At 35.9% G+C, this 27,380-nt stretch overlaps 1 protein-coding gene across 1 annotated transcript; it reads left to right on the forward strand.

Annotated features, from left to right (window-relative positions):
* The first annotated feature begins 1,864 nt into the window (after nt 1–1,864).
* On the forward strand, nt 1,865–18,766 carry GABRA6 (gamma-aminobutyric acid type A receptor subunit alpha6). The gene is made up of 9 exons (XM_001144345.6): nt 1,865–2,174; nt 2,377–2,495; nt 3,084–3,151; nt 5,097–5,317; nt 5,402–5,484; nt 5,784–5,927; nt 6,349–6,501; nt 8,087–8,346; nt 17,648–18,766. Exons 1-9 carry the CDS (start codon nt 2,137–2,139, stop codon nt 17,921–17,923), a joined length of 1,362 nt encoding a protein of 453 aa, XP_001144345.3. The 5' UTR covers nt 1,865–2,136; the 3' UTR covers nt 17,924–18,766.
* The last annotated feature ends 8,614 nt before the right edge of the window (nt 18,767–27,380 follow it).

A 27,380-nucleotide genomic window follows, 5' to 3' on the forward strand; every position in this document is an offset into this window, starting at 1 on the left:
AAGTGGGAGGTGAACAATGAGAACACATGAACACAGGAAGAGGAAAAACAACACACACTGTGGCCTGTTGGGGATGTGGGGAAAGGGAGAGAGAGCATCAAGTTAAGTAGTTAATGCATGCAGGGCTTAATACTTAGGTGATGGGTTGATAGGTGCAGCACAACACGATGGCACACGTTTACCTATGTAACAAACTTGCACATTCTGCTCATGTATCCTGGAACTTTAAATTAAATTAAATTTAAAAAAGAAAAGACAAAAACATTCGGTCTGAAAACCCTCACAAAGCTTTCTCTCTGATGACACAAATCAGAGATGAATGGTAAACATTTCAATAGGAAAAAAAAAGAAACACAGATCTAAAAAAGATAACAGGGATAAATATAGGGTTCTCTGGTTGAAAAAAAGTTGTGATTAATCTGAAGAGAATTATTTCATAGCATCATATATACCAGATATTTAGGGGATTTAAGTAATAGCACAATTAATGTGAGTTGAAAATACATTGTGGTCACCAGTGGTAGTAGGTTTAAAGGAGAATAAAAAGAATGAGTAGAGATGTGAAAATTGGATCCCATAACAAACATGAAAAGGTTTTAGGGGTGTTTCCCTTAAATTAGAGAAAACATTGTAGGTATCTTCATTTAAATGGCTGCCATGTGTCTTTCCCTGACAATAATGTATTCAGATGTTCCTCAAATGATTTATGTCATGTTCTCAAGTGTGACTGTTACGGCTGTGCTATATGTCTGCAACAGTTACCATGGCCTTTGTAGAATTTGAATTCCAAAGATACAGACTGTGAACTGGGTGAGTAAGGAATGAATTTGGCAGGAGGATGGTGAATTGAGACTTTTGATCCTCAATCTTATGTTCCTGAATTTAAATATCTGTGTGTGTGTGTGTGTGTGTGTATCTTATAAAATATAATATTTTATATTATATATATTTTTATAATATATATTATAATATATTTTATAAAATATATTATAATATATATTCTATATAATAGATATACACACAGACATATATATTCACAATGCCTTTAAAATTTTTTTTATTTAATAAATTTTTTATTTAATAAATTTTTATTTAAAGAAAAGATTAAAAGTTTAAGGCTTAAATGAACTTTTTTTGACTACAACTTCCTCCTAGCAGAACTGAGAATAGAATGCTGTTTCTTGGATTCAGACATTTTCCTTTCGACCTGTGGCAAGCCTGATAAAATAGTGCCAGAATCATCAACATTAACCACGTCTATAGATGCTTTATTTTTGCAACATTTCTGCATGAGGAGCCTTAACCTGCTATTTCTCAGGTATTATCTCCTATGGGTGGCATTCAAGAGACTGACCAGGTCTCTAATGATAGCAGTAGATCCCACTTCTGTCTTAGCTTAAGATGACACACCTTTGACAAGAAGGGTCAGCAAAGTATCTTTAAAAAAATATTTAATCCACAGCAAGATGGCCGCGAGTTGTTCTGTTGTGTTACAAGTGCTGGTAAATAAATCATGAGCAATAATCTTTAAATACATAAGGGCGTGGCTGTAGCTAGTAATGCTGATGAAAATCAGAAAGGGAATCCAAGAGGGTCGCAATAGTGTTAGACTTTTTAAACAGTAAGAGCTGTGTAGGAATCCTTCTGTGAACCATAAAAATAATAAACGCTGAGCCTATTGGAACATAATCTCAATCAGCAAGATGCCAATGCTTTCCAGATTTCCTCACAGGGCCCTGCTAATTCCATGCCAAAACTGGCAGTGGATTTCTTCCTTCTAATCTCCCTTAATGCCTTATTCGATTATTGTCACTGCTCTCCGACCATGCACGGTCCCTTCAGACTCTCATTTCCCAACTGAGTCAGTCAGAGGAGCCTGGGTGTCTGCAGGACATAATCTAAGACCACAAACCACCTTGTTCCATGTGAGAAGAAGGAAACAAGAAAGAAGGGAGCCAGGGGAATCCTGCAAATTTTTAGGCAATCTCTTTATCTATTGGATTACTGACTTGAGGCAAACAAGGAACAGAGATATGAAGGGTTTGAAAGATTTCTCCAGTTGATTGGCAGAGAAGAGCTGGCTAGCAGGGCGGACGACCCTAGGAGGGTGAATTCTGCATTTCAGTGCACTGCAGGATGGCGTCGTCTCTGCCCTGGCTGTGCATTATTCTGTGGTGAGTAAGATCCTTTTTCCTGATTTTTCTTTTTATCTCAGAGGAAAGGAAAAGTATACATCCATTGGGTGACTCCTATATCAAATCATGAAAGAGGCCAGAAGTGGTGTAGCATGTATTTGTAACAGGGTGGAATAGAGTAGATTGGACAAAACCTCTTCTCTGAGCCTGGGAGTAAGGATCATTGACTGTCTACACACAGGCTAGAAAATGCCCTAGGGAAACTCGAAGTTGGAGGCAACTTCTACTCAGAAAACGTCAGTCGGATCCTGGACAACTTGCTTGAAGGCTATGACAATCGGCTGCGGCCGGGATTTGGAGGTAAGAAGCTGCATCTTTGCTACACAAACACCTGTAGTTTCCTTCCTCCGTTTCTGCCCTTTGAAGACCCAGAAGAGTCAGAAACTAGGTAGTGGGAAGGGGCAGGGGTACGGGAGAGAGACCATGTGTATGTTCCCATCCAGTCTCTGCCTCATCCACCATTAGTAGCCTTGTTCAAGTTATCTGAACTCTCTAAGCCTCATTTCCTAAATTGTAGTGTGGGTATATTATCAATGTTTGCCTCATAGAGTTGTATGAGTGCAAAATGAGATTATTCATGTAAAACAGTTTTCTTAGCACTTTCCCATTAAAGCCATCAATATACATTAGTTATTATCATTTTCATTAGAACGAATCTAGCTTCTTTCATTCCTTAATGTTCTCCCAATTGACTAGAATAAATTCTAAATAAGGCCACTGACGTGAGTTTTCAGAGTTGAGAGACCCAAGGATCCCCACTACTGGAATGCAATAGGACACATTGCAGATACGGGCTATGATAAGTAAGGGGTTTGGTGGTAGAGGGCTGAGATCAATCACCTTAACATCAGTGGTGATAATTGTTTCATCCCTCTGGGCTAATTTCAGGTGCTGTCACTGAAGTCAAAACAGACATTTATGTGACCAGTTTTGGGCCCGTGTCAGATGTGGAGATGGTGAGTAAGTTCTAAGTGAGTTGGGTGTTTTCATTTCGGGGAGGAGAGTGGAGTCCCAAAACTAATGATAATGGGCATTGCCGCCAAGCTTGGCTCCAGATTCATGACACAATATGTGTATTCATGCTGGGAGGGCATGACCATTAGAATGGATTCCTGGCTTAATCTTCACATTTCACTAAGGGCTTGAACATTTTAAGCTGAGGGACTTTTTAAAATTATGTCCTCTCTTCCATCCACATGCTATGCACTAATTCTTCCCTCCAAAGAGAAGAGATTTTCCCCTTTCTTTGTGAAGCTCCAGCAAATTTATTGGAGGAAGAAAAAAAACACACAGATCTTATTCCATATAAAAGTTTATTGAGTATGTCTATAAAACCTAAAGCATAATTGTCTTTTGTGGCAACATCATTATCAGTATATTTTATTAAGACAGTAAAGAGGTCATTTGGAAAGGCTGATGCTCTCCACCTTTTACATTGAGGATGGACCAGTAGGTGTTCTGGGGACTCTGTTCCAGGTACAGATGGCTGTAGCATTCATAAGAGGGTATTTATAGTAAGTAGCAATGAAAACTTGAACTCATCTTTTAGAACAAAGTGTATCATGGTATTCTTTAACGGTTCTCAGGTGGCATTTCTCTCTAAAATGGAAGTGTAAATATGAATGCTGAAGTAAACATAACTGTCTTTAAAGAGGTTCACCATTAGGTTTTATTAAGGAAATGTAATTCTAAAGAAACAGTTATTGGAGACTTTTTCATTTTGTGCTTTTTTAAGTTGGCAAGAAAAGAAGATGTAAAGAAAGGAAAAAGGAAGGAGTAAAGGAAGAAGAGAAAGGGATATGGAGGAAAAGAAAGAAGAAATAAAATTGAAAGAAAAGGAAAGAGGGAGGAAGGGCTTTATTCAGGAGATAATTATCTTACTATATAAGGAGAAAGAGGAGTTAGCAATATTCAGAATCCTGAATTATTTTAGTAGCATATTTTTCATTCGTGTTCTAAGCCACTCCAAGTATAAACAACTACAACAATTTGCTATTGAATTGTTGAAGTCTGAGTATACTTAGTGTTCTATCTTATGCTTGTGTCTGTTTTTACAGTTTATTTGTGCAATAGGTCCCTATTATATCATGAGGCATTATTGTATGGATATATTGCTTGTCAAATTATATTTTTAAAATGTAATCACTGCTTGCCATAATAAGTTTCATAAAAGAATTTATATAGTAGGCAAAGCAATTATTGGCAATACCTTGATATAATTACAAGTTGTTATTTGTTATTGACTTTTGCAATAGCTCTTATTATAATTCTTAAACATTTTAATGCTATTTCATAAAAGCCACAGATTAACTCATAATTTTGATGATACATACTTAAATGATACCCTCTTTAGAATAGTCATGGTAAGACTTGTTTATATGTTCCCTGAGAACAATATAAAATAATTTTGATGTGCAGCTATAGTGTGTTTATCAAGTAAGGTTTATCTATGTGTGGAATTTTACTGAATGGTACTCTGAAGCTCTGAGATACCTTTGAGGGTGAATGAGGTGCAAAGGGGAATAGTTAGTCTAACCGATGGTATAAAGGCCAGCCAGCACAAAGGCTAAACTAAATATTTCCATAATTTTTTTCTAGATTAAGGAGGACATATTGATAGGTGGAAATATGGATGACTGGATAGATAAAGAGGAAGAATATTAAGGAAAGTCAAGGTGGAGGAGGGAAGTTTACATATCGCAGCACTATCTTTTATAACAATGCAAACTTTCTGAGTTTAAGAATAATAATAACTAGCTAAAATTATAGCTTTGTGAGAAATTATTGCGATAAAAAGTTGCTTTATTGCTTAAGTTTTGAGATTAGGTGTATAGGCTAGTGAATAAACTATTCTTAGCAAACTATCTTTCCAGCCCACACAAATATTTTATTTTCTCTTAGGAGTATACGATGGATGTTTTTTTCCGCCAGACCTGGACTGATGAGAGGTTGAAGTTTGGGGGACCAACTGAGATTCTGAGTCTGAATAATTTGATGGTCAGTAAAATCTGGACGCCTGACACCTTTTTCAGAAATGGTAAAAAGTCCATTGCTCACAACATGACAACTCCTAATAAACTCTTCAGAATAATGCAGAATGGAACCATTTTATACACCATGAGGTGAGGTTTCTCCAATTCTATTTCCCCTGCCTAAATGATATGTCCATAATACTAACTCAGAACCGTTGATTTCAATGTTTCTAGGCTTACCATCAATGCTGACTGTCCCATGAGGCTGGTTAACTTTCCTATGGATGGGCATGCTTGTCCACTCAAGTTTGGGAGCTGTAAGTTACAACAGGCTTCTGAGAGTCAAATAATACATCCAAAATATATAATTACTTGGTTTTAGTTGATACTGGAAATCAAGGAAGAAATAGAATCATGACAATATCAGTGTGATTCTAGGAATATACTTAATCATTCTGTCAATCTCATAAATTGAGGCTTTAGTCACCAAGATTAAAGAAAACATTAAATACAATCTATGTTTCTATTTCCTTTTTTATAGACAATGTGCACTTTGAAGGAAAAAAAGACAACTCGTCAAATTCACTGCTATATTTAATTTGTTTCAAATATTTAGATGCTTATCCCAAAAGTGAAATCATATATACATGGAAAAAAGGACCACTTTACTCAGTAGAAGTCCCAGAAGAATCTTCAAGCCTTCTCCAGTATGATCTGATTGGACAAACAGTATCTAGTGAGACAATTAAATCCAACACAGGTAAGAATTTGACCAAAGGATGGAAATAATCCCTCAGGATGACTCCAGTGTACATTTTCAAAATATCTATTTCTTTTTCCTTCGCCTTAGCCATTCTCAGCTAAGCATGCTGTTTTGAAGTGATGAATAGCTTTCCTTAAAACTGATTTTGCAACCAGGTGCATATAAAGATTTGTGTAATCTTGGAATAAGTAGTTTTTTTTATGTATATGATATAAAGAACCCTACTGAAAACAATAAGTTGATGTGTCTCTTCGCTCTATCATCTGCTGATCAAGTAGCTTTCTCATATACTGAAATGTACCTTTGCTTGTTTTCTTCCAGTCAATGTTAATTTAAAAATTGTCAAGATTTATATTCAACTGCATTCTTTTTGCAGACTGTCAGCAGTAATAATACTGATGTATGTGTCTTCCAACAGGTGAATACGTTATAATGACAGTTTACTTCCACTTGCAAAGGAAGATGGGCTACTTCATGATACAGATATACACTCCCTGCATTATGACAGTCATTCTTTCCCAGGTGTCCTTCTGGATTAATAAGGAGTCCGTCCCAGCAAGAACTGTTTTTGGTATGTGTCACATTTTGTACTTCATGTACATTCATCCTCCACCTTTCATTGCTTGTGTATTTTGAGTAAAGATTTACACTGGTGCACTTTTTCAATCCACAAAGAAAATAGGTTCCTGTCTCATCCAGACATATGTATCATGCAAAATCACTGTCATTATATCACAAGTCGTGTGATGAATCAACAAAAATTTTGTCTCAGTGAGAATTATGGCTGGTTTCCTATGACTTTCATGTGTCCTATTTGCAGTGCTTTATCTTGATTTTCTTTGTCGTAACTGAGGAAAAGCAGAAAGTTAAAAACTGCATGTAAATCCATGAAAGCAAAAGATTAAGGTATTGAACACTGTAATACATAGGTTGTATACCCCTTTTATTAGGTTGAACCATATAAAATTGTCATTTCGTCAATTTTTTTATGATTCAACCTACATATTTAGTTCCACTTATAGATAGAATCACTACTAATTTTAATAAAACAAAATTAAATAATAAGAAAAAGAGCTTCAACTGGAAACATCAGTGACACATTCCAGTGTTTTTCCTGGGTTTAATGATTATAAATTTAGTAGTCTCTAAGATAGACCTGAATTGAATAGAAATCATAAATCTTGATTTTTTAAAGTTACTAAGTTAAAATAGATTTTTTGAAAATTACAAAAGAATGCCAACATAATGATGTTGACCATCAATATTATACATCTCCTAATAGTAAAAATTCCCCAGGCCATAGTTCAAGAAGGAAAACTGCCAGCAAGTGATACATTTTATATTCTAATGAGTAAATATTATACCTTAAAATCTAGCTAGAAATACAAACAAATTAGGTAACCTAATTTTATGCTAATATTTATACCATATTTGTTTACTAACTATCATTTAATATGTTCGCTGGTAAAATTGGTCTGAAATTCAAGGTTTTTTTCTTTTTCTTTCTTTCTTTCTTTTTTTTTTTTTTGAGACGGAGTCTCCGTCTGTCGCCCAGGCTGGAGTGCAGTGGCGGGATCTCGGCTCACTGCAGGCTCCGCCTTCCGGGTTCACGCCATTCTCCTGCCTCAGCCTCCGGAGTAGCTGGGACTACAGGCTCCCGCCACCAAGCCCGGCTAATTTTTTGTATTTTTAGTAGAGACGGGGTTTCACCGTGTTAGCCAGGATAGAATGGTCTCGATCTCCTGACCTCGTGATCCGCCCGCCTCGGCCTCCCAAACTGCTGGGATTACAGGTGTGAGCCACCGCTCCCGGCCTCAACTTTTTTTTTTCTTAAGTGGTAATAATTTGTTACAAGTTCTCTCAAGCCCTAAACAACTAGAACTATTTACGACTTAAATTTTACAATAACTAGTTCAATTCAGCAAACTCAAAAATTTTTGAGCAGTTATAATGTATGTCACTTCACTAAATATTGAAAGATTCAGAAATGATAATACTTATGATAATAATTATGAACAATTATAACACAAAAAATATTTTTAAAAATGACTTTGCCTTGGTAGAGTTTTTTGTCTTCTCCTCTGACACATTCTCATTTGATTTTGCCATAGGATTCCCAGTACTAATATTACATTTCCTATTCTTTTTTATTTTAGGGATCACCACTGTTTTAACTATGACCACTTTGAGCATCAGTGCCCGGCACTCTTTGCCAAAAGTGTCATATGCCACTGCCATGGATTGGTTCATAGCTGTTTGCTTTGCATTCGTCTTCTCCGCTCTTATCGAGTTCGCAGCTGTCAACTACTTTACCAATCTTCAGACACAGAAGGCCAAAAGGAAGGCACAGATTGCAGCTCCACCCTCAGTGACAATATCAAAAGCTACTGAACCTTTGGAAGCTGAGATTGTTTTGGTAATTGTTTACTTTTTCTATCATTACCTACCGTAGGAAAAAGCAGCCTAAATAGTGATCAGAAACAACGAAAGTGTCCAAAAGTAATGTGAGTTGAGCACAGGTTATATAACTGTAGTTTCAAGAGCAAGGCCAGTTTCTGTTCCAACTTCACAGAGAAAAGCTATGGAACAATCCTTCATTTATCTTTGCTGTAAACTTTGGGCATTCTTCTTTCATCATCCTCACTTATACTGGCAGATTCCAGGCTCTCAGAGGAGACTAGAAAATTCTAAGCCTTTAGATGTTTCTTTTGAACAAAATCACTTGTACCAAGTAGGGGCAAAAAAGTTAAAAAAAAAAAATGTTTTTTCTAATGAGGTTTCAGAGTGCAGGAAAGAAACAAGGACTTCTATGGAATGGACAATTTTTGTTATAAATCTGCTTGCTGCTTTATTTCAAGAGGGCAAGGCATCTGTGAATAATGAATAATAGATTCTCTGAATGTTGAGTCATAACCCAAGAATTTGATTCATATTAAAACATTTTCATATTCACATTTGTATATTAAATATATGTATATCAATGAGTTTATAGTCAATGGCTTATGTTTAGTGAGAAATAGTTATAAATTTTTGTTAAATTTGCTGTGGCTAAGCTCTGGTCCCCAGAGGTTTTTGAATAAGAAACAAATGGTAACATTAATATTTCAAGGGCCATTAATATGCCCCCATATTTCAATTTTGCATAAAATTAAATTATAACAACAATTAAGCTGAACATACTTATTTTAATGGATAATAAAACTGATTGACAGTCATAAATTTTTATTTTAATACAAATCTTAAAGAGTAGCTGTTAGAAGAGGAATGTTTTGCTCTGTGAATTCAAGTAAGGCAGACACTTTGAACTGAAATTTTTTTTACAACTGATCCATTCTAGTAAGCATTTCCATATCTGAAAACTACACGCAGCCCAGTAATCCTCAGTTTAACTTTATGATAAAAGTTTTAAAGCGATTTGTTTTTTACTTTTCAGAATCTGTGGCACTTGTTGACTGAAAAGGTGATCATTTTCTTACTGACATTTTGTCTTTGATAAACTAAGAAACTTGTTTGAGAATTTATATTTTCTCCAAGAAATGAGAGGCCATCCCCATAATATGTAGAAATATATAATTTAAGGATTTTTTATTAGCCCTTATTTAAAAAAATAAAGAAAAAAGAAAAAAATGCCATTCAGTGATCCAGTTTAATTACCTTCTTTTATAAGTGAAAAACACAGTCTAGGAGAGGGAAAATATTAGTTTCTAGTTGGTAGAAAATCTAGGAATTGATTCAAAAACTTTGTATAAGCCTAGTGCGGTGGCTCACACCTGTCATCCCAGCATTTTGGGAGGCTGAGTTGGGAGGATCACTTGAAGCCAGGAGTTAAAAATCAGAATGGGCAACATAGCAGGCTGACCCCCATATTTGCAAAAATAAAAAAAAAAATTGCTCTGTGGTGGTGGCATATGCTTGCAGTTCTAGCTTTTCAGGGAACTGAGGCAAGAAGATGGCTTGCATGCAGGATTTTGAAGTTACAGTGAGCCATGATCACGCCGCTGAACTCCATCTTGGGTGACACATTTAGATACTGTCTTTGTAATAATAATAATAATAATCAGAAGAAGAAGAAGAACGTCTGAAATCCACAATATTACAGAGACTGAGGCCACCCTTCCCAAGAATTCCCTAAAGACTGAAATATGCCAGGGTGCATACCACAGGATAAAACATTTTAAGAAAGTAGTTGAGTCCCAAAATTCTTCCTTTGACTTAATAATATATTCTTTATGTATCTGTAGTTTGAAAGGTTACCGAAATATAAATTTTGTAACAAAATATCCTAGTCTGCAGACTTGCTCCACAATGTTAAAACCATTTTTTGTCATGATAAATTCCAAATGTTTCTGAGAATTTTTTCATATTAGTAGAAATAAGTGATTCTGTTACAAGGTATCTGTATGCATATAAGTATATAATCTATATATTGTCCATAGGTCATCTATATATTAATATATGTCTATAAATGAAAAAAGTGCTTATCAGGATTCAGCTTACCAGTTTCTTATTTGAGTAAAGTAGTAAAAGTCAAAAAAAAAAAAGATCGTCAAAAACAGAAAAAAAAAGGATCCATTTTGAATATGCTCATAGATCAGATATTGAAATAAAAACAAAGACCAATTTTTTTGCTTTACCTTTTTTGAAATATGCAGTACTGAGAAGAGGATGATTTCAAATCCTTGGAGAAAACGTAATCACCCCCTCAGGCTATTATTTTAAAGATATAATTTATTAATTTAAGATGGAATTTAAGATCTCAGGTTTTGATATAAACTGTCTCCTATAAACCTAAAATAGTAACATATAATGAGTAGGTCCTCTGGGAAGCTAGATTTTAAAAAATGGTATGTAAATTATCTCCAAGTACTTTTTTCCTGCAGGTAGCATTTATTTTTTCTTGTGAAAAATTATATTTCTGAACCTGGTTTTACTTAAAATGTTTTAAAGCAACACATAGGGAAATTTTGATTCTAAAAGGCTGAAGTGTAAAAATAAACATAAAAACAAAAATGACCAAATCAAACAATGTAAACCTTGAAGGTCTCAAAACTAAATATAGGTGATTACATAGGACATTTGCATTACATTTGTTCGCGTCAAACCTTGGCAAGTTGTCTTATATGATATAGAGGGACAAACATAAATTACACATTTGCAATTTATACTACACAATGGTATATTTTGATTGCAAGACATTTTCTCCCAAATACCATGACATTTAAAAATATCTATTCAGTTGTAATCAAAACAACATTATTTGAATAAGTTTGACATTGAAACAGCAAACTAATGTGGTGAAGTTGAAATGAAATTAAGTGCTTCGATATTTCATGTGATTCTACGTTGTATATTTTAATATGTTCATTGCTTTTCACAAGAAACTACTTACAGTGAATGTGGGTAAAAATTTATTCATTTTATCACTTTGATTCTGACCTTAAAACATAATAGTAATGGAGAAACTCAAGCATTTAAAATCTAGATCTCAAATCCAAAAAGGCACCTTAAAGCTAAATCTTCAGAAATGCTCTATAGACTAATTATCTTTCTGTTTTTAAGACATATGGAACTGGATATTTTATTTTTTATTATTTATTTCTGGAAAAGAAATTGTCAACAGTGTTTTTCCCGCTTATATGGTGATTTTTCCTTATTGCTTTTATCTAGCATGCTACCTTAACATTAGAGAGTTACTTATGTCTTCACGAGTTTCAGAGCCTATTAACATGTCTTGGAGTATACCTGTACCTATACTGTGTGTAAGACCAACTTTGGTCCTTGATTTGTTTTTGCATAGTTTGCTAGTTTCCTTGTTATTTCAAAGGCCTAAGCCCTTATCACTATGTTCCTGACAGTCAATCACTCACCCATTCCATCTGCAATCCTTTGAGCAGTGTCATTACTTTCAATGTAGCTTCTCTTCTTTACATGGGTGTGATGCCTTTTGTAAATTATATAACATAAAATTAACCAAAATTTCATTAGTCAGGACAATTACTATATTTATGTTGATTGCATTATTTATTCATTTCTTTTTTTTTCTTTCCATCTGGCACCTATTTATTGACTATTTATGCATTCGTTGAATTATTCATACCATATATATTTGATAAGTGCCTTTATGTGCCAGGCCTTTTGTAGAGTGCTGACGATATATCAGTGAGTGATATCAGAGGGCCCCTTCCCTCATGGAGCTTCTTGTCCAGCAGGAAGTGAGAGAGATCAATGAGCCTTAATAATACCTTGGAATAAAGTCCGTCATTAGAGATGTATAGTGAGCTGCGGAAGAGCCATGCAAAAGTGTCTAACTCAGTCTGGAGAGGTTTTCGTTTCTAGCAGAGTGATGCCTAAGCTAAGAACAAAAAAGAAATTAGCCTGGCTCTGTGCTAGAAACTCTAAGCCAGTTGCTACAAACTTGGGCATAGAGAGGGAAATAAGATATATACCCTTCCTGTGCTCCTTTTTAAGGTGGTAAGGTGCACTGGGCCATTACCATGCTGCTTTCATCTATGTAGAGAGATGTGAAGAATAGAATACTGAAAGGTTTACGTTGCCTACTCCAAATATTGCACAGATTTTTTTTTTTTTTTTTGAAACGGAGTCTTGCTCTGTCGCCCAGGCTGGAGCAGATTTTTTTTTGAGTACTGTCATTCCTCCCTACAATTAAGGACTGAATTAAGACCATTAAAGACTCTATGTGCCAGAAAGATCACAGTGCCCTTCTTGGTTGTGCCATTGTATGATTTATGGGGAAGGCAGGATGGATTAGACGAGGGTTGTAGGTGGTTAGCCCCTTCCCCATACCTTCTATCAAATCCCCACCCAATACTTTATTATGAACCCTCCAAACATTCTGATATGTTTTCTAGACATGTTCCCTAGCACCGTGGATCAACTATTCAATATATTGCTGCCAATAAGATGTGTGTGTGTAGAAATTCTGGAGTTGTGTCTGTTTTCAACTCTACCAGCTGAAACACAAACACAGGAAAACCCAACAGAGTTCTAATTTTCCCCATAACGATTAATATGATGACTTTTGCAAACTATCAATACTAAGTGTTTTCAAAAAAATATTTTCTCTCATTTGTGTTGTCCCTCTTTGCTCTTTCTAAAAACAAATGCTTGGTTTATCCCTTCAGTAAGACAGCCCTGGTTAGAATATCGTTTTAAATGGTGGGGGTGATAGGTTACCTCTCAGACCTACTGAGACTCATTGAATTACATATAAAAATCTGTCTAAATACTTCCTAAACATCTTTTCCCTCTATCAAATAGTTGATTGTCATAAAGTCCAGTTTGACTTAAAGTACCTTTGCAATATGACATTACTTGAAACAAAGCAGTGCTCTGTAAATACCTAAAGCAGGATGGCACTCAGCAGCAGGGGAGCCCTGCAAAAATTCAAAACCACAGGCGTTCCACTCAAAACAGTGACAGCCCCAAGCTGAGCCCTCATATGGACTCTGACAAAAGCCTATTTTACCATCAGCTGAAGCTGCTATGCTTACAATAGAGTAGGAAGGGACTGAAGCAAACCTGTAGCTTAAACGGCTCACAAAATTTGCTTTCTTTTCATTTCAGAAGTTCAGCGTGTTCCTTCTAAACTGATGTCCAATCTCCTTGTTCTGTCAATTGCCAGTTATTTAGCAGCTGATTATCCAGATGTAGAGTAGCCAGGCCTCTTGCATTTCCTTTAGCCTATCATATTTGCTGCCTGTAGAAATTTCCCCAATCACTCCCGGGCAGTGGGACACTTGTGAATCTAAGCCAGTGATTTCCTATGGGAAGCTATTTCCCCCAAGAGACGTTGGGCAATGTCTGGAGATACAACTTGAGGTGGAGGTGGCTAATGGTATCATGTTGGTAGAGGCCAGGGATGCTGCTCTACATCCCAGGACACAGAGGATGGTCCTCCATAACAAAGAGCGATTGGCCCCAAAAGGTCAGTAGTTCTGAGCTTCAGACACTGTGCCCAAAACGCTAAAGCTGATAGGAAGAATAGCATAATAATTGTTAAGAGTGCGGTCTGTGGCATCAGAGGGAAATTGAATTCAGGTCCTGCCACTCATTACCTTTGTGAGCTTCCTGCTTAAGCCTCCGTTTGCTCATCTATCAAATGAAGATAATATGACATTGTGGATTTTTTGAAGAAATTCGTGAAATAATATTTGAAAATTGCCTTGTAATGCTAGTCAACAATAAACATTTAGAACCGGTACTTATAATGTAATATAAAACTGCATTAAAATACAATGTAACATAATCATAAAACTTTTCATCCCCCTCTTTGCCTACTTCCTCCAACAAATCTTGGGAAATGTTTAGATTTTTTTCATTTGTTGATTCGGCATTTGTTTATTAAAGAAATAATACTGTGTTTTAAATACTTGCTAGGCACTGTGGAATGCTCATACATATGAATAATGTGCCTTCTACCATTAAAGAGTTTCCATGCTAGGAAAGGAGATAAGCCACAACAAAAATAATTATACCTACAAAACAGAAAATAATAATATCTACAAGAGTCATAATAACTAGGCAGAAAAATGCATAAGGCTGGAGAAATCAGTGATGGTAGGTGTTAATGAGTTTGGTAGCAAAAGATATGAGGGAAAGATAAAAATGGGTGGCAGGTGGATGTTATTTCAGACAAAGAAGAAATAAAGATAGGTGAGTGGTGAGAATGAGAAGCAGACATATTTTGAAAATGATTTAAAAAATAGATATAGCTAAGATTCCTGAGCAAAAAAATATGTACATATGTATATGTGTATATATATACACATATATATGTTTGTGTATATATCTTTAAATCATGCCTTTTTCTTAAATTCTTAAAAACATAGGAAAAAAGTTACTTGTTAAGTAATATTTGTCCCTACCTTCACAGATAGAAACTTGAAGCTGAGAGAGAATTAGAGCCTATGGCACCTAGGAGGTGTTTAAATTATATTGCACGCAATTAGTAGCTATGAAACTGTAATCTAGGGATTTCCAACTCTCCTTGTTCTCTTAACTCCTAGAAAACCCTCCACAGAGATTGTTTGGGGAAGTAGATGAGGCAAAAGGGAATGCTAATGTAGGAAATCTTTAATTTCAATATAATTTAATTTTAATTTTTTAATTTAGGTAAAATTACAGTATCCATTTTACTACAAATTTTTCGTGGTGTTTGGTTCTGAATGGTACTTCTGACTTCCGGACCATAATTATTTGGGAATCCTCATTCAGTCTTTTGTGACATTGTGACAATGCACAGATTCACAAATGACTGCCCCCACCACATCTCTACATCTTTACATTTTTATGGTATTTAATGTTTTATAGTCACTGCTTTATTCCAAACAACTAGGCATGTCTTCCCTCTTTCTACCTAAAATAGAAAGAAAAACATGTTTCAGACAGATAATGCATGCTGTTAAAAGTCAAAATGAGTGTAGAAAGAAAATCTGCTCCGAAGGCTGGCTTCTTTCTACTCTATCATGATTCTCATAAATGTTTGCTAGAGGAAAGTATTTTAGTGTTCCATATGTGGGAGGAGGATGGCTCTTTTTAGAGGGTGAAACAGTGACACCTTTTGCTCTTTCAGGTAGAGAATATTTTAATACTATATTTAATAGGTGAAAATTTAGAGTCTGAGAAACATGATAGAAAATTCTTGAAAAATGGTTCTGTGTTCTCTAGGAGAGGCAGCATGCACTGAGACAATTACTCTGCTTCTATCCGCACACAGCCTGGTGATCCTGGGCATAGTAGTCCTTAGCTGTCATCTTTTTTTTTTTTTTTTTTTTTAATGGAGTCTTGCTCTGTCCCCAGGCTGAAGTGCAGTGGCCACCATACCGGCTAATTTTTGTATTTCTAATAGAGACGGGGTTTCACCATGTTGGCCAGGCTGGTCTTGAACTCCTGACGTTGTGATCCACCCACCTTGGCCTCCCAAAGCTGGGATTACAAGCGTCAGCCACCATGCACGGCCCATCTATTTTTAATAGAAAGTTTCCCTCATCTCCTCTTCAAGAGCAGCATACTAGCCCTTCTAATATCTTAAACTCTCTTCTACCTCTAAGACCTATGACTAATTTAATTCTGTCCAGAGTACCACAGTACTGGGCCAATAGATAATAAGAAAGATAGCCCTTGCTTGGAATTCACTGTGGTTTTTTCAAATCAAATCTTGACTACACCATTTGTTTTTGCTTTTGGTAAAGAAACACATTTCTCCATGGCCCCTAAAAACAGTGAATTTAAGCTCTCTGCAATAACTATTATTATTTAGATACCCAGTAAGTTTCATGGCAAATCAAACAGCAAAATCAAGAGGGGAATATAGAAAAGAAGTTTTGGGAGTTGTTGTCCCTTTAGTCCAAATGTCACCACATCGGCAGGTCATTTTGGTCCTGTGGCTCAACCAGCACAGGGGAGGAAGCTGTCTTATACTGTTGCCGCAGTGTTGCTGGCTAAAGCCACGGGAGTTTGCCCACGTGGGTCACATACCCTGCCAGGCAGCAAAGTGGTGATTTTGCTGCCAGCAAGGAAACAAGGCCATTTTACAATATCAGGGGTAATGCACAGCAAGTGTTTGAAGGCAGAGGCCCAGAAAGACAAGCTAGCCACAAGGAGGGTGTTTGTTACAGGATGCAGACAAGAAAAGATAGGAATCAGAGGAGGGCCCCCTAGACACCAACAGCATGAAAGGAATCTAAATCAAACAGAATCAGAGTCTCTGAACTAGGCCCAATACTTTAGAATAAAGATGAGAAAAAATGTTGGAATGAAACAGGCACTGAAATTGACCATTGGAGTTTATTGCTAGCCCTGCCATCATGGAGAAGGCATTTCCCCTATCTGGACCCTAGCCTCACTTGCCAGTGATTGTGTTAAACATCCCATTCACGACTATAGTTGATTGTGTCATGATTTCAGTGAGACAGGAGGTTTAGTGATAGAAAGGAGCATATAACAAATCTGAGTTTAGTAAATGAATCATTTTTAGTGACTGAAGATAGAGAAAGACCAGTTAGAAAGTTCTGAGCGGGAAGTAAGGAGTGTACAATATAGAAATTCTGAGCTAAGAGGCAGGTATATTTCAAGGTATGAACAGTCATCCTACTCAATGTAAGGATATTTATTCTTTGTCACTGGCCTTTGGCATACATAGGCTAATTTTATTTATTTTTTAAATCCTTAAATCATAGCTGATTCAAGCTTATGAGTGAGCAAAGATGAGAATGTAGGCTGGGAATGTGCACAGAAGAATCGCGTTAATAAACCAGGCTGTAATTTTTTTGTACTAATTGTCCACATATTCCAAATTGGAATTCACTCCTCCTCCCAATACACACTATTGCCCAAACCCATTGCCCTACAGACTAATGCACAACCAGGAGTGGCTATGCCTCTGCAACCTGGCTCGTCTTTCCCTAAGGATACAATGCTTACCGTAGTTCTATGACATGAAACATGCTTTGTGTTGTTTGCTGATGTATTGAGTAATAGAATGTCAGATGGAAGCAAGTAAATTATTTTACAATGTATTTTAAGCCTTACTTGGTAAAGTAACACCAACAAATACTATTAAGAATTCATTGATGTTTGACCTTACATAGAAAGTAAGTCGTCAATAAATATTTGTCAATGGTGAAAGAGTGAATAAATAAGCAATTAAGCAATATCTATTCTTTCATTTGGGCTTAATATTTGTCTTTTTTCCACAGCATCCTGACTCCAAATATCATCTGAAGAAAAGGATCACCTCTCTGTCTTTGCCAATAGTTTCATCTTCCGAGGCCAATAAAGTGCTCACGAGAGCGCCCATCTTACAATCAACACCTGTCACGCCCCCACCACTCTCGCCAGCCTTTGGAGGCACCAGTAAAATAGACCAGTATTCTCGAATTCTCTTCCCAGTTGCATTTGCAGGATTCAACCTTGTGTACTGGGTAGTTTATCTTTCCAAAGATACAATGGAAGTGAGTAGCAGTGTTGAATAGCTTGCGGCCAGGACAACCTGAATTCTATAAGTTCTTGTTTTCTGTTTCCTATGTTTTCTTAAAAAATAGCATTGAGACTTGTGTAGATGCTTCTCAGAACATGAAATCAAATTGGAAATCTGTAACGCAGCTTCAGTAAGCATGTGTGGGCAAAAAAGCAATAATCCTACTCCTCAAAATAGAAAGTTGAAGATTGCTGAAAAATATGACTTTTCTGTATGTTAGAGAAAAACTTTATGAGGATGAAATGGGTTCAAGATGAATTTGTCAACCTTTGTCTTCCATTGTTCAGTATTTTTAATTGTCACTGTGAATAACATTTACCACAAGGCAGATAAAATAAGAAATGCTGACACTTCCAAAGGTTGCCTTAAAATATGTTTATTTTGGCTTAGTTCCCGAGAGGGCAAAATATAAATACAGTCTAAATATTTATCAGTAGGTTAATACCAGCATGTTGGAGGCCTTTATGCTAGTAAAATGGCTTTCAGTGGCATTGTAAAGCCTACATTGAGCTTAGCCATTTGTTTTTAACTTCGCTGTGCTCTTTTACCTCAATAAAATGTGGTGTTTGTATACATATAAATTATACATAGCTCATAAATTATGTATGCATATGTACATAGCTGTAGTTGGACTAAAATTCAGTGTGTTTTATCCTACTAAATTCTCCTTTTAAAATAATACACTTACCATAATTCTATGAGGTTGTAGATAAAAGTACTCATTATAAGGAAGCCTTGTATATTATGACTATGGTTATCTCTTGTGTTTTCCACATTTCCAATTATAACAGTAAATAAAACAACAATAAACATGGTTCTCTGGATCTGTTTCATGCAACTAGAGAGAGACTTTCTTTAGGTGTGAAGAAGTGAAGTGGTTACCTCTACCCCAATGTTATTGCCCCTGGTGAGTGGTAGGAGAAATGGGACAACCAGGCTCAGTTACCTAGTGCTGATAAAAGATTTGAATTTATATTCAAATAGTTAATCTTTCCTCTTTTCCTGCTCAATCAACAATGAAAAATGAATAAGACTACTCTTCTCCCTTTCCATTACTCTTGTTCTTTCCTGATGCTTCACTCTAACAGTATTTCTCCCACACAGAATTCTTATAGGGAAGTAGGAACTAAGAGTAGGAGAAAGCATGTGGTGTGATTTGTTGAAATGGACAAACCCCTCATTAGATGTTCCTGGGTCTTAAACATCATAGAGATCACCTTGAGACCAGAACCCAGAAAAAAAAAATTGAATACTACTATTCTCTTACTTTTATCCAGAAAAATGCAAACATACTACAGCTAAACAACTTGAAGTTTAATTGAAACAGCACTCTACTAAGTGTGAGGAGACTGAGGTCTCTGTGCAACTTATGTATCATTTAGCTCCTTGGCCCAATATCTTTGTTTTGGGGAGACTCAGCTTTATTCTCATCTATAGAAAGAGGGAGCTGATTAGATGCTCTTCAAAGACCCTTTCATTTTGAACCATGTACGTTTGTTTCATAATTCTTGTTTTCTGTCTAAATAAAATTGGTATAATTATACAGGGTATATTAAATAATTAAATGTCAGGTGGGTGTTAATCATCTTATATGCTAGGTCTCATTTAATCGACCTCACAAACCTGTAAAGAATATACTGCTATTATCTCCATTTAAAGATGAAGAAACTAAGGCTCAAAGAAGATGAATAATTTGGTTCAAAATCAAAGAGCACTCAAGTGCTATAGCTGATAATCAAACCCAAGCGATGTGAATCCCTAGTTTTTCATTTAACCATACCTATACATGTCCTCATCTAATATGATATGACCCTATTCTTTTATCCCTTCTTGTATTCTCTAGCATTGTTTCACTTGTATGCCACTTTTTGTAATAATTGTCCTGGGGTTCTGACATCACCTGTGCCCCTCCTCAACATCCATTCTACATCTCACTCATTATGCTCAGTCAGCATTTATGCTTAGAGCTGGAACAGATAGGTAAAATCAAGTAAAGAATTATAGACCTTATGTTCCTCCCCTAAGAAGGGATCTTTCAAGAAAAAAACTTTATACAATTATAAAGCTTTCAAATTCTCAGGATTCCAGAGAATGCTGTTTCTCAATGTATGTCATGGGATGGTAATAGTGGTTAAGTGAAAATAAAACAATTCCTTAGTTAAAAAACTGGAGGAGAGATGTTGAGTCAAGGTGAAACAAATGTCTTTTCTGCTGGACTTTTCACAGCCATGATGATACTTATGTGCACTATAAATCTCTAATACTGTAACATTTCCCAAATTCATATAACTCTAAGTATCATTTTGCACGGAGGAAATCCTGGGAGTGGCATTTTCCAGAAAACAATTTAGAAAACACCACATAAGATTCTATTCATTCTATTCCCTCTGAGGAGGGGCTCATCAGAGCAAAGTCTCAGATCTCTGTGGTTTGTCCATGGCTGCTGAAATCTCAGGAGCCTGAAGGAGAACAATTGTATATTTGGGCTCAGCTTCTTGAAGAAGGGCTGCTTGGCTGAAACTGTTAACTCTGGGAGGACACAATGAGGCTGGTTCTGGGAATGCAAAAAACTGGAGACTGAAACCAACTGTTGTCACAAGGTGAAAGGTAACATCGAGAGAAAAAGCAAGTCAATGAAAGAGATAAAATTCCTTTCCTTTTCCTCCTGTCTTTCTGTCTCACTCCTCTGCTATCAGCAAAACCTCACAGAAATCCTTGTGTCAGAGAAAAAATGAAAAGTACAGAGTTCCAGCCCAGGCATCAAGAAATAGAGTATAGAGGTTGGATATAGAGCTGACAGATAATTGCTTACTAACTAGCACAGCTTGCCCCTTTGTTTATTCAGTACCATACACACACTTTTGTACATATTAATATTTATACTGTTTCACAGCAATAAGATGCAAGTATCCTTCATACAAACAAATATGCTCTCATCATTTGTCCAAAAAGGAGGTACACAAAAATCCCAACAGTTACAGTATCCATCTCTAGGCAATCATCACATCTATTTCTGAGTGATGCTATTTACTCTTTCACAATCACAGTCCCACCAGAATATTCTGTTTCCTAAAGACTCAATTACAAAATATTGTATTAGTCTGTTCACATGCTGCTAATAAAGGCATATCATAGACTGAGTAATTTATAAAGGAAAGAGATTTAATTGACTCACAGTACCACATGGCTGGAGGGCCTCCCAATCATGGTGGAAGATCAAGGGACATCTTCCATGGCAGCAGGCAAGAGAGAGCTTGTGTAGGGGAACTCGCCTCTATAAAACTGTCAGATCTCATGAGATTTACTCACTATCATGAGAACAGCACAGGAAAGACCTGCCCCCATGATTAAATTACCTCCCACCAAGTCCCTCCCACAACATGTGGGAATTATGGGAGCTACAATTCAAGAACAGATTTGGGAGGGGACACAGACAAACTGTATAAAATATCTAAGATGAAAAAAACTTTATATAAAATAGTAAGGTGACAGCAAAAGGGAGGTAAAAAAATGAGACCTTTTAATATATGCAAAGGCAAATATATCTAAATATCTATTTGACAATTGTGCATATATAGCTTTATCTATAAAAAGGATAATCAGTGAAGAGTAAGATTTGTATAGGCGCTATAGTCTTCATGGCTGTAGTTGATATTTACAAATTCCTTCTTCCACTAGCCTTTTCTCTTAGCATCTTAGCTGGTTGAATTGAAGTTCTTTACCTGGCAGAGTTACTGAAGGGTCTTAATCCATAATCTTGTCAGATCCAGGAAGAGGGATTCCTTTCACTAGCAAGAAAATCTTAGAAATTCTTGAGTGGTAAGATTCTCAGTATTAACTGAGTCCACTCAGATGTCATCATACAAGTTTCAGCCTCATTGTTCTTCACAATTCAGGTCCTGAAATTTTCCTAAGTGGCATAGCAAGTGCAAGATTTCAATTTATATTGGAATTCTACAATTAGCACAAATAAAATATGCATCTGCTTTTTAAAGAGAAGACAGTCCTGCAGCTACAAAAACTAAGAAATTATTTTGGCTGCCATAGGAGCGCTTTTGTTCTTTTTTCATTCAAACTGAGAATTAAAAGTGCCAAACTCACACTTCTCTGTCTGTAGATTCTCCAGTCAGAAGAGGACATCCCACCCACAGTTTTTGTAGTCATCATAACTGCTATAATAATTAAGTGTAGAAGACTTAGTGTCTTTTACTGCAGTATAATAAACTAGAAGTGATTTTAATTAACTGATGTGACTTGATGTCATGAATTACTAGTATCTCATTTCCCATTTGCAAGGAAGTCAGTATTTCATTAAAAGCCATAGACATGACCAAATATATCCTAGAATCTCTTGGTATCAAGTGCATTCCAGACAGAAAAATAGCTACCGTTCTTAAGGCTGGGGCACAAGAGAAGAAAGGAGTTGGGATTATCTTCTTGGGGGAAGATCCCCAAGAAGCTGGGGCCCAAACCTTTAAGAAAGAAGTAATGGCCGGGGGCCTGGTGGCTCACGCCTGTAATCCCATCACTTTGGGAGGCTGAGGTGGGTGGATCACGAGGTCAAGAGATCGAGACCATCCTGGATAACATAGTGAAACCCCGTCTCTACTAAAAATACAAAAAATTATCCAGGCATGGTGGCGGGAGCCTGTAGTCCCAGCTACCTGGGAGGCTGAGGCAGGAGAATGGCGTGAACCCGGGAGGCGGAGCTTGCAGTGAGTCGAGATGGTGCCACTGCACTCTGGGACTGAGCAAGACTCCGTCTCAAAAAAAAAAAAAAAAAAAAAAAAAAAAGAGAAATAAGTAATATCTGTATTAGCCTAATGAGGCTAATCCCGGAAATATAATAAGAATTTAGAGCCCGAAACAACTGCTGCTGCCGGGATGGAAGGCCATTATCAGGACGGTCCTCATGCAGGAACAGCATTAGGATGAATCAAAGAAGTCTTTTCTTCCCTTTTTCTCCTGCCTTTTTATCTCCCTATCCTGCCTTCTATTCTCAGAACTGAGTAGGAAGCATCTGAAAAGGAGAAATGAAAGCTGTGCAGATCAGCACCAGCATTACAAAGTAAACTATAGAAGCACCTATAAGAGACAATACCTTAAACACAAACACACCCTGAGACCTGAACTATTTGGGCATCCAGTGTAAATCTTTCAAAATGCTTCCTTAATGGTTGAATTTCAGGAGCCATAATCTGTTGTAAGAGCCATACAGGAGAAGATACACTTTTTGTCATAAAGTACTTACTGGTTAAAAATTCATTTCCATATGCTACATCAAATGAATTTATATATGTAAATTCCTTAGAACACTGTTTGCTATATGTAATAATTACTGGCAATATCATCATCATTCATCCTATATCCTAGCATTAAGCATTGATACGCAATTGATACAATGAAGATTAGAAGCATTTCGTGTCAGATTTGTGAAATATGTAATCATGAATGAACTTGCTTAAAATAAAAATGAGCTAATACAAAAATAAAACAACTGCTATTATACCGGAAACAAAGCAAAGCAAAAACCCAAATCACTGCTGAAATGGTTGAGTTGTGTGCAATGCTAGTAACCAAATGGGTACATTTTAAAGAGCTTCTCACAAAATTTCACTATTTGATTATGTTTCATTGTTTAATAATGTCCTTAGCCCACAATTTTGGCAGTCTAGTGCTTTCTGTTCCAGAAAAATCGATAACAATTATTGTTTTAAATCTTCCAGAACCTGGGTTTCATTCATCTTTCTGACTGCATGTGTTAGTGAGCATTGAGTAAATACTGAGGGAAAACCTGAGCATACTTCTCCAATTACATAATGCTTGTTTGAATGGGATTCTTCCAAACTAGACTCTTTACATACAGAGTCAGAAAGATAATATGCACATATCTATTCTTAGCATTTCTTAAATTAGATTGCTTTCTTTTCAGTGATTACAAAATAAATTGACAAGACTACGTTCTTGCATAACTTCTACATTTTTGTTCTAATTGCACACATTAAAATCCCATAATTTTGCTACTATTCTGGGATTATTTCTTCTTCTTGTTTTGGTGGTGGTTTATTAACTTGTTTTCAATGTCTAACTTTAACATTTATCCAAATGTTTATGTAGCAATCCCTCACTTTCATTTGCAGTTCACTTTTCTTAATTTCTCAGAAAACCAATTATGTTATACTCAGGCCAGAATCCTCCCAACTCTTGCCACCATCTCCAACTGTAGAACATAGTCAAAATAAATAAACCAAAAAAACAAAGAGAACTGAAACACAAGCATTTTATTCACAGTAGTCCCTACATCCTCATTCAAAGATTACTCACTCATATATTAAATCTAGTTCAGATAGTTGATTTGTTTCTTAGCCCAAACTGGATAAGAGGAATAAAATATAAAGAAATAGGGGGGCTTTAGAATCAGAGCAGAAGTAGAAATGACAGCGTATAAGAAGTAGTAAGACAAAAGAATATAAACATCAGGTTCAAAATTATGGACTCATTTTGCATTGGGGGCATACAGCCCTCCATTATAAAAGTAAAATGGTGCAGTCTTAATGGCCTGATGCCATCAGTGCACTGTAATAGATCCTCAGTCTGGATCAGGAAATCCACAGGGAATCACTTACTTCTCAGGGCCTTCAACCCTATATCTTTATACTTTGGGAGTTTGATTTAATGACTTCCAAAATCCTTTTAGAATCTAAATTTATATTATTTTATAATAATTTTATAAAGAGTTTTCAGTGACATTTAAAATGTCAGAATACTGTGACACCTTTTAAAATATTTCTACTAAAATTATTAAAGTAAATGAAAGTAGTTTATTCTTAATGTTAATAAATTAACCTGTGATTTAGCATGTGTCTGAAATTTTTCCATGTTTATATATATATTACTTGGTTTAATCTTTACAACATTTCTATCAAGTAGATTGCATTGATGCATATTGTACAAATGAGGAAACTGAGGCTCAGATGGGTGGTGTTAATTGCATAATATATCATGGTCAGAAAAGATCCAGAACTTATTTTTTTCTTCTACAAAACTTTGTACTGTTTCCCTAAATAGCATAGGTAATTTTCTGTTTTACAGAGGCCCAGACAACTAGAAATTTTCTGGTTTTCAAAATTGGACATGCAGCTGGTGATATTCCAACCATGGTCAGTGGTTAGGAGCATTGCTCCTGACCTTGGCTATGTGCAGCTGTAGATTCTGCTGTTGTACTAGGTGGCCCAAGTTTCTGCAGAAATATTCAAATGATTGAATGTGATTCCCACTCTAAGCCACCGCTGGACTTCAATACCCTCTTATTACTAAGGGCTTGCTGATATATGGAAAGTTTTTTTCTCTCTCTTTTTCAATATGACTATTTACTTATTTATTTTTTGAAAAAGCATGGTATTTCTATGTATTCTGAGTAAAGAAGTATGCACAAATATTCACCCATGACATCTTGATCATAAGTTATTATCCCCTTTCTTCAAGAAGTTATGCGAGAGTGGAAATAACACAAAAGAGGTAATATTTCATAGCAGTGAGCAAGGGCTATAAAGATGGTCTTAAACACCCAAATACTTTCTAAATATGCCATCTTAGACAAGTTACATAAACTCTACTAACCTTGGTTTTCTCATCTATAAACTAGTGATAATAATATTAGATTGGTGCAAAAATAATTGCGGTTTTTTTGCCATTAAAAATAATGGCAAAAACCGAAATTACTTTTGCACCATCAATTAATACTTCTTAGCTTATTGGGCTGTTGTGAGAATTAAATGAATAAATATATATAAGTATATAAAATAGCCTCTGACATATAACAAGTTGGAAAAAAAGTTATACTTCTTAGCTTAGTGGGCTGTCATGAGAATTAAATGAATAAATATATGTAAGTATGTAAAATAGCCTCTGACATAAAACATGTTGGAAAAAAGTGATTATTTGCTGTGTCAGAACTACCTCTTATTAGCCCAGTGACAATTAGAGATACCTGAACACTACACATTGGGATTTATTTTTCTTTACTGCTCTAGTGCCTAATGCAGTATCTGGTATATTATAGATACTCCATGTTTATTTTAAATACATCTCATTTACTTTCTCAAAGATTTTTTTTCATCTCTAGTGGACCCAAAATACCACTTTTGCCTACTTGAATGCGTTATTACAACTCATATAATACGTTTGCTTTTATAAAGCCTGTTGAGGAATATATCATTAAGATACTCGCCTCACACTTTAAAGACAAGGAGACAGATCACATGACTTGCTCACAGTCAACAAAGAAGGGGAGAGCCAGAATTTGAATCCAAGTCTGTCTTGTGTCTGCACTAGAATGCTTTGTTGCTTTTCTCAATTATCCTATGCATTACAAATTCGTTTGTGAGAAGGGGCTTAGAATACTGAGAAGCATTACTTGAACATAAGGCACTTGTTTATGTTAGCGAATTTGTAGCAGTACTCTCTTAAGAACAAATTTCCCTCATTGAATCATGCACCCTCTTTCTGCTTATGAGTCTATTTTAGATATTGAGAAGCAATATGTAGGGGAGAGTAGATGAAGGTGGAGTACTCTTGCTATTGCCCCACAGACAATCCAAATGGGTCTTTATCTAGTATATGCACTATTCATACTGTTTCATCTTTCTAGTAATTGTCCATCTACTGGCTCTTATCTCATTGTTATTATCAAAAACAGATTTAGATCAGACCATTCAGAAATTCATTAGCAGGTCACATTGGAGAAAAAAACTCACTAACACATTTGTAAAATTATCTATGAATTTAGTATTGCCATTTATCACCAGAATGCTTCAGTGTACTAGGTTGAAAAATAAGGATACCAAAACTCCTTTATTATAATTGCAAGGATTAAAATGTAAAATACAGAGATTCTTTTATAGTGCCTGACACATATTAAGAGCTCAATAAACTATAGCACATTGGGAATAGCAATTGAGATGAAGTATGTAGTTTTTTTAAACCAAAGTACCCATAGATAAATCAATGTCAAAGAAAGTGCCACATTCTTCATATATTAAGCAAATATTAAATAGGGAATCCTTTCCCCATTGCTTGTTTTTCTCAGGTTTGTCAAAGATCAGATAGTTGTAGATATGCAGCATTATTTCTGAGGGCTCTGTTCTGTTCCATTGGTCTATATCTCTGTTTTGGTACCAGTATCATGCTGTTTTGGTTACTGTAGTCTTGTAGTATAGTTTGAAGTCAGGTGGCGTGATGCCTCCAGCTTTGTTCTTTTGGCTTAGGATTGACTTGGCGATGCGGGTTCTTTTTTGGTTCCATATGAACTTTCAAGTAGTTTTTTCCAATTCTGTGAAGAAAGTCATTGGTAGCTTGATGGGGATGGCATTGAATCTATAAATTACCTTGGGCAGTATGGCCATTTTCATGATATTGATTCTTCCTACCCATGAGCATGGAATGTTCTTCCA

Source organism: Pan troglodytes, chromosome 4 (assembly GCF_028858775.2).
Source record: "Pan troglodytes isolate AG18354 chromosome 4, NHGRI_mPanTro3-v2.0_pri, whole genome shotgun sequence".
Lineage (NCBI taxonomy): Eukaryota > Metazoa > Chordata > Mammalia > Primates > Hominidae > Pan > Pan troglodytes.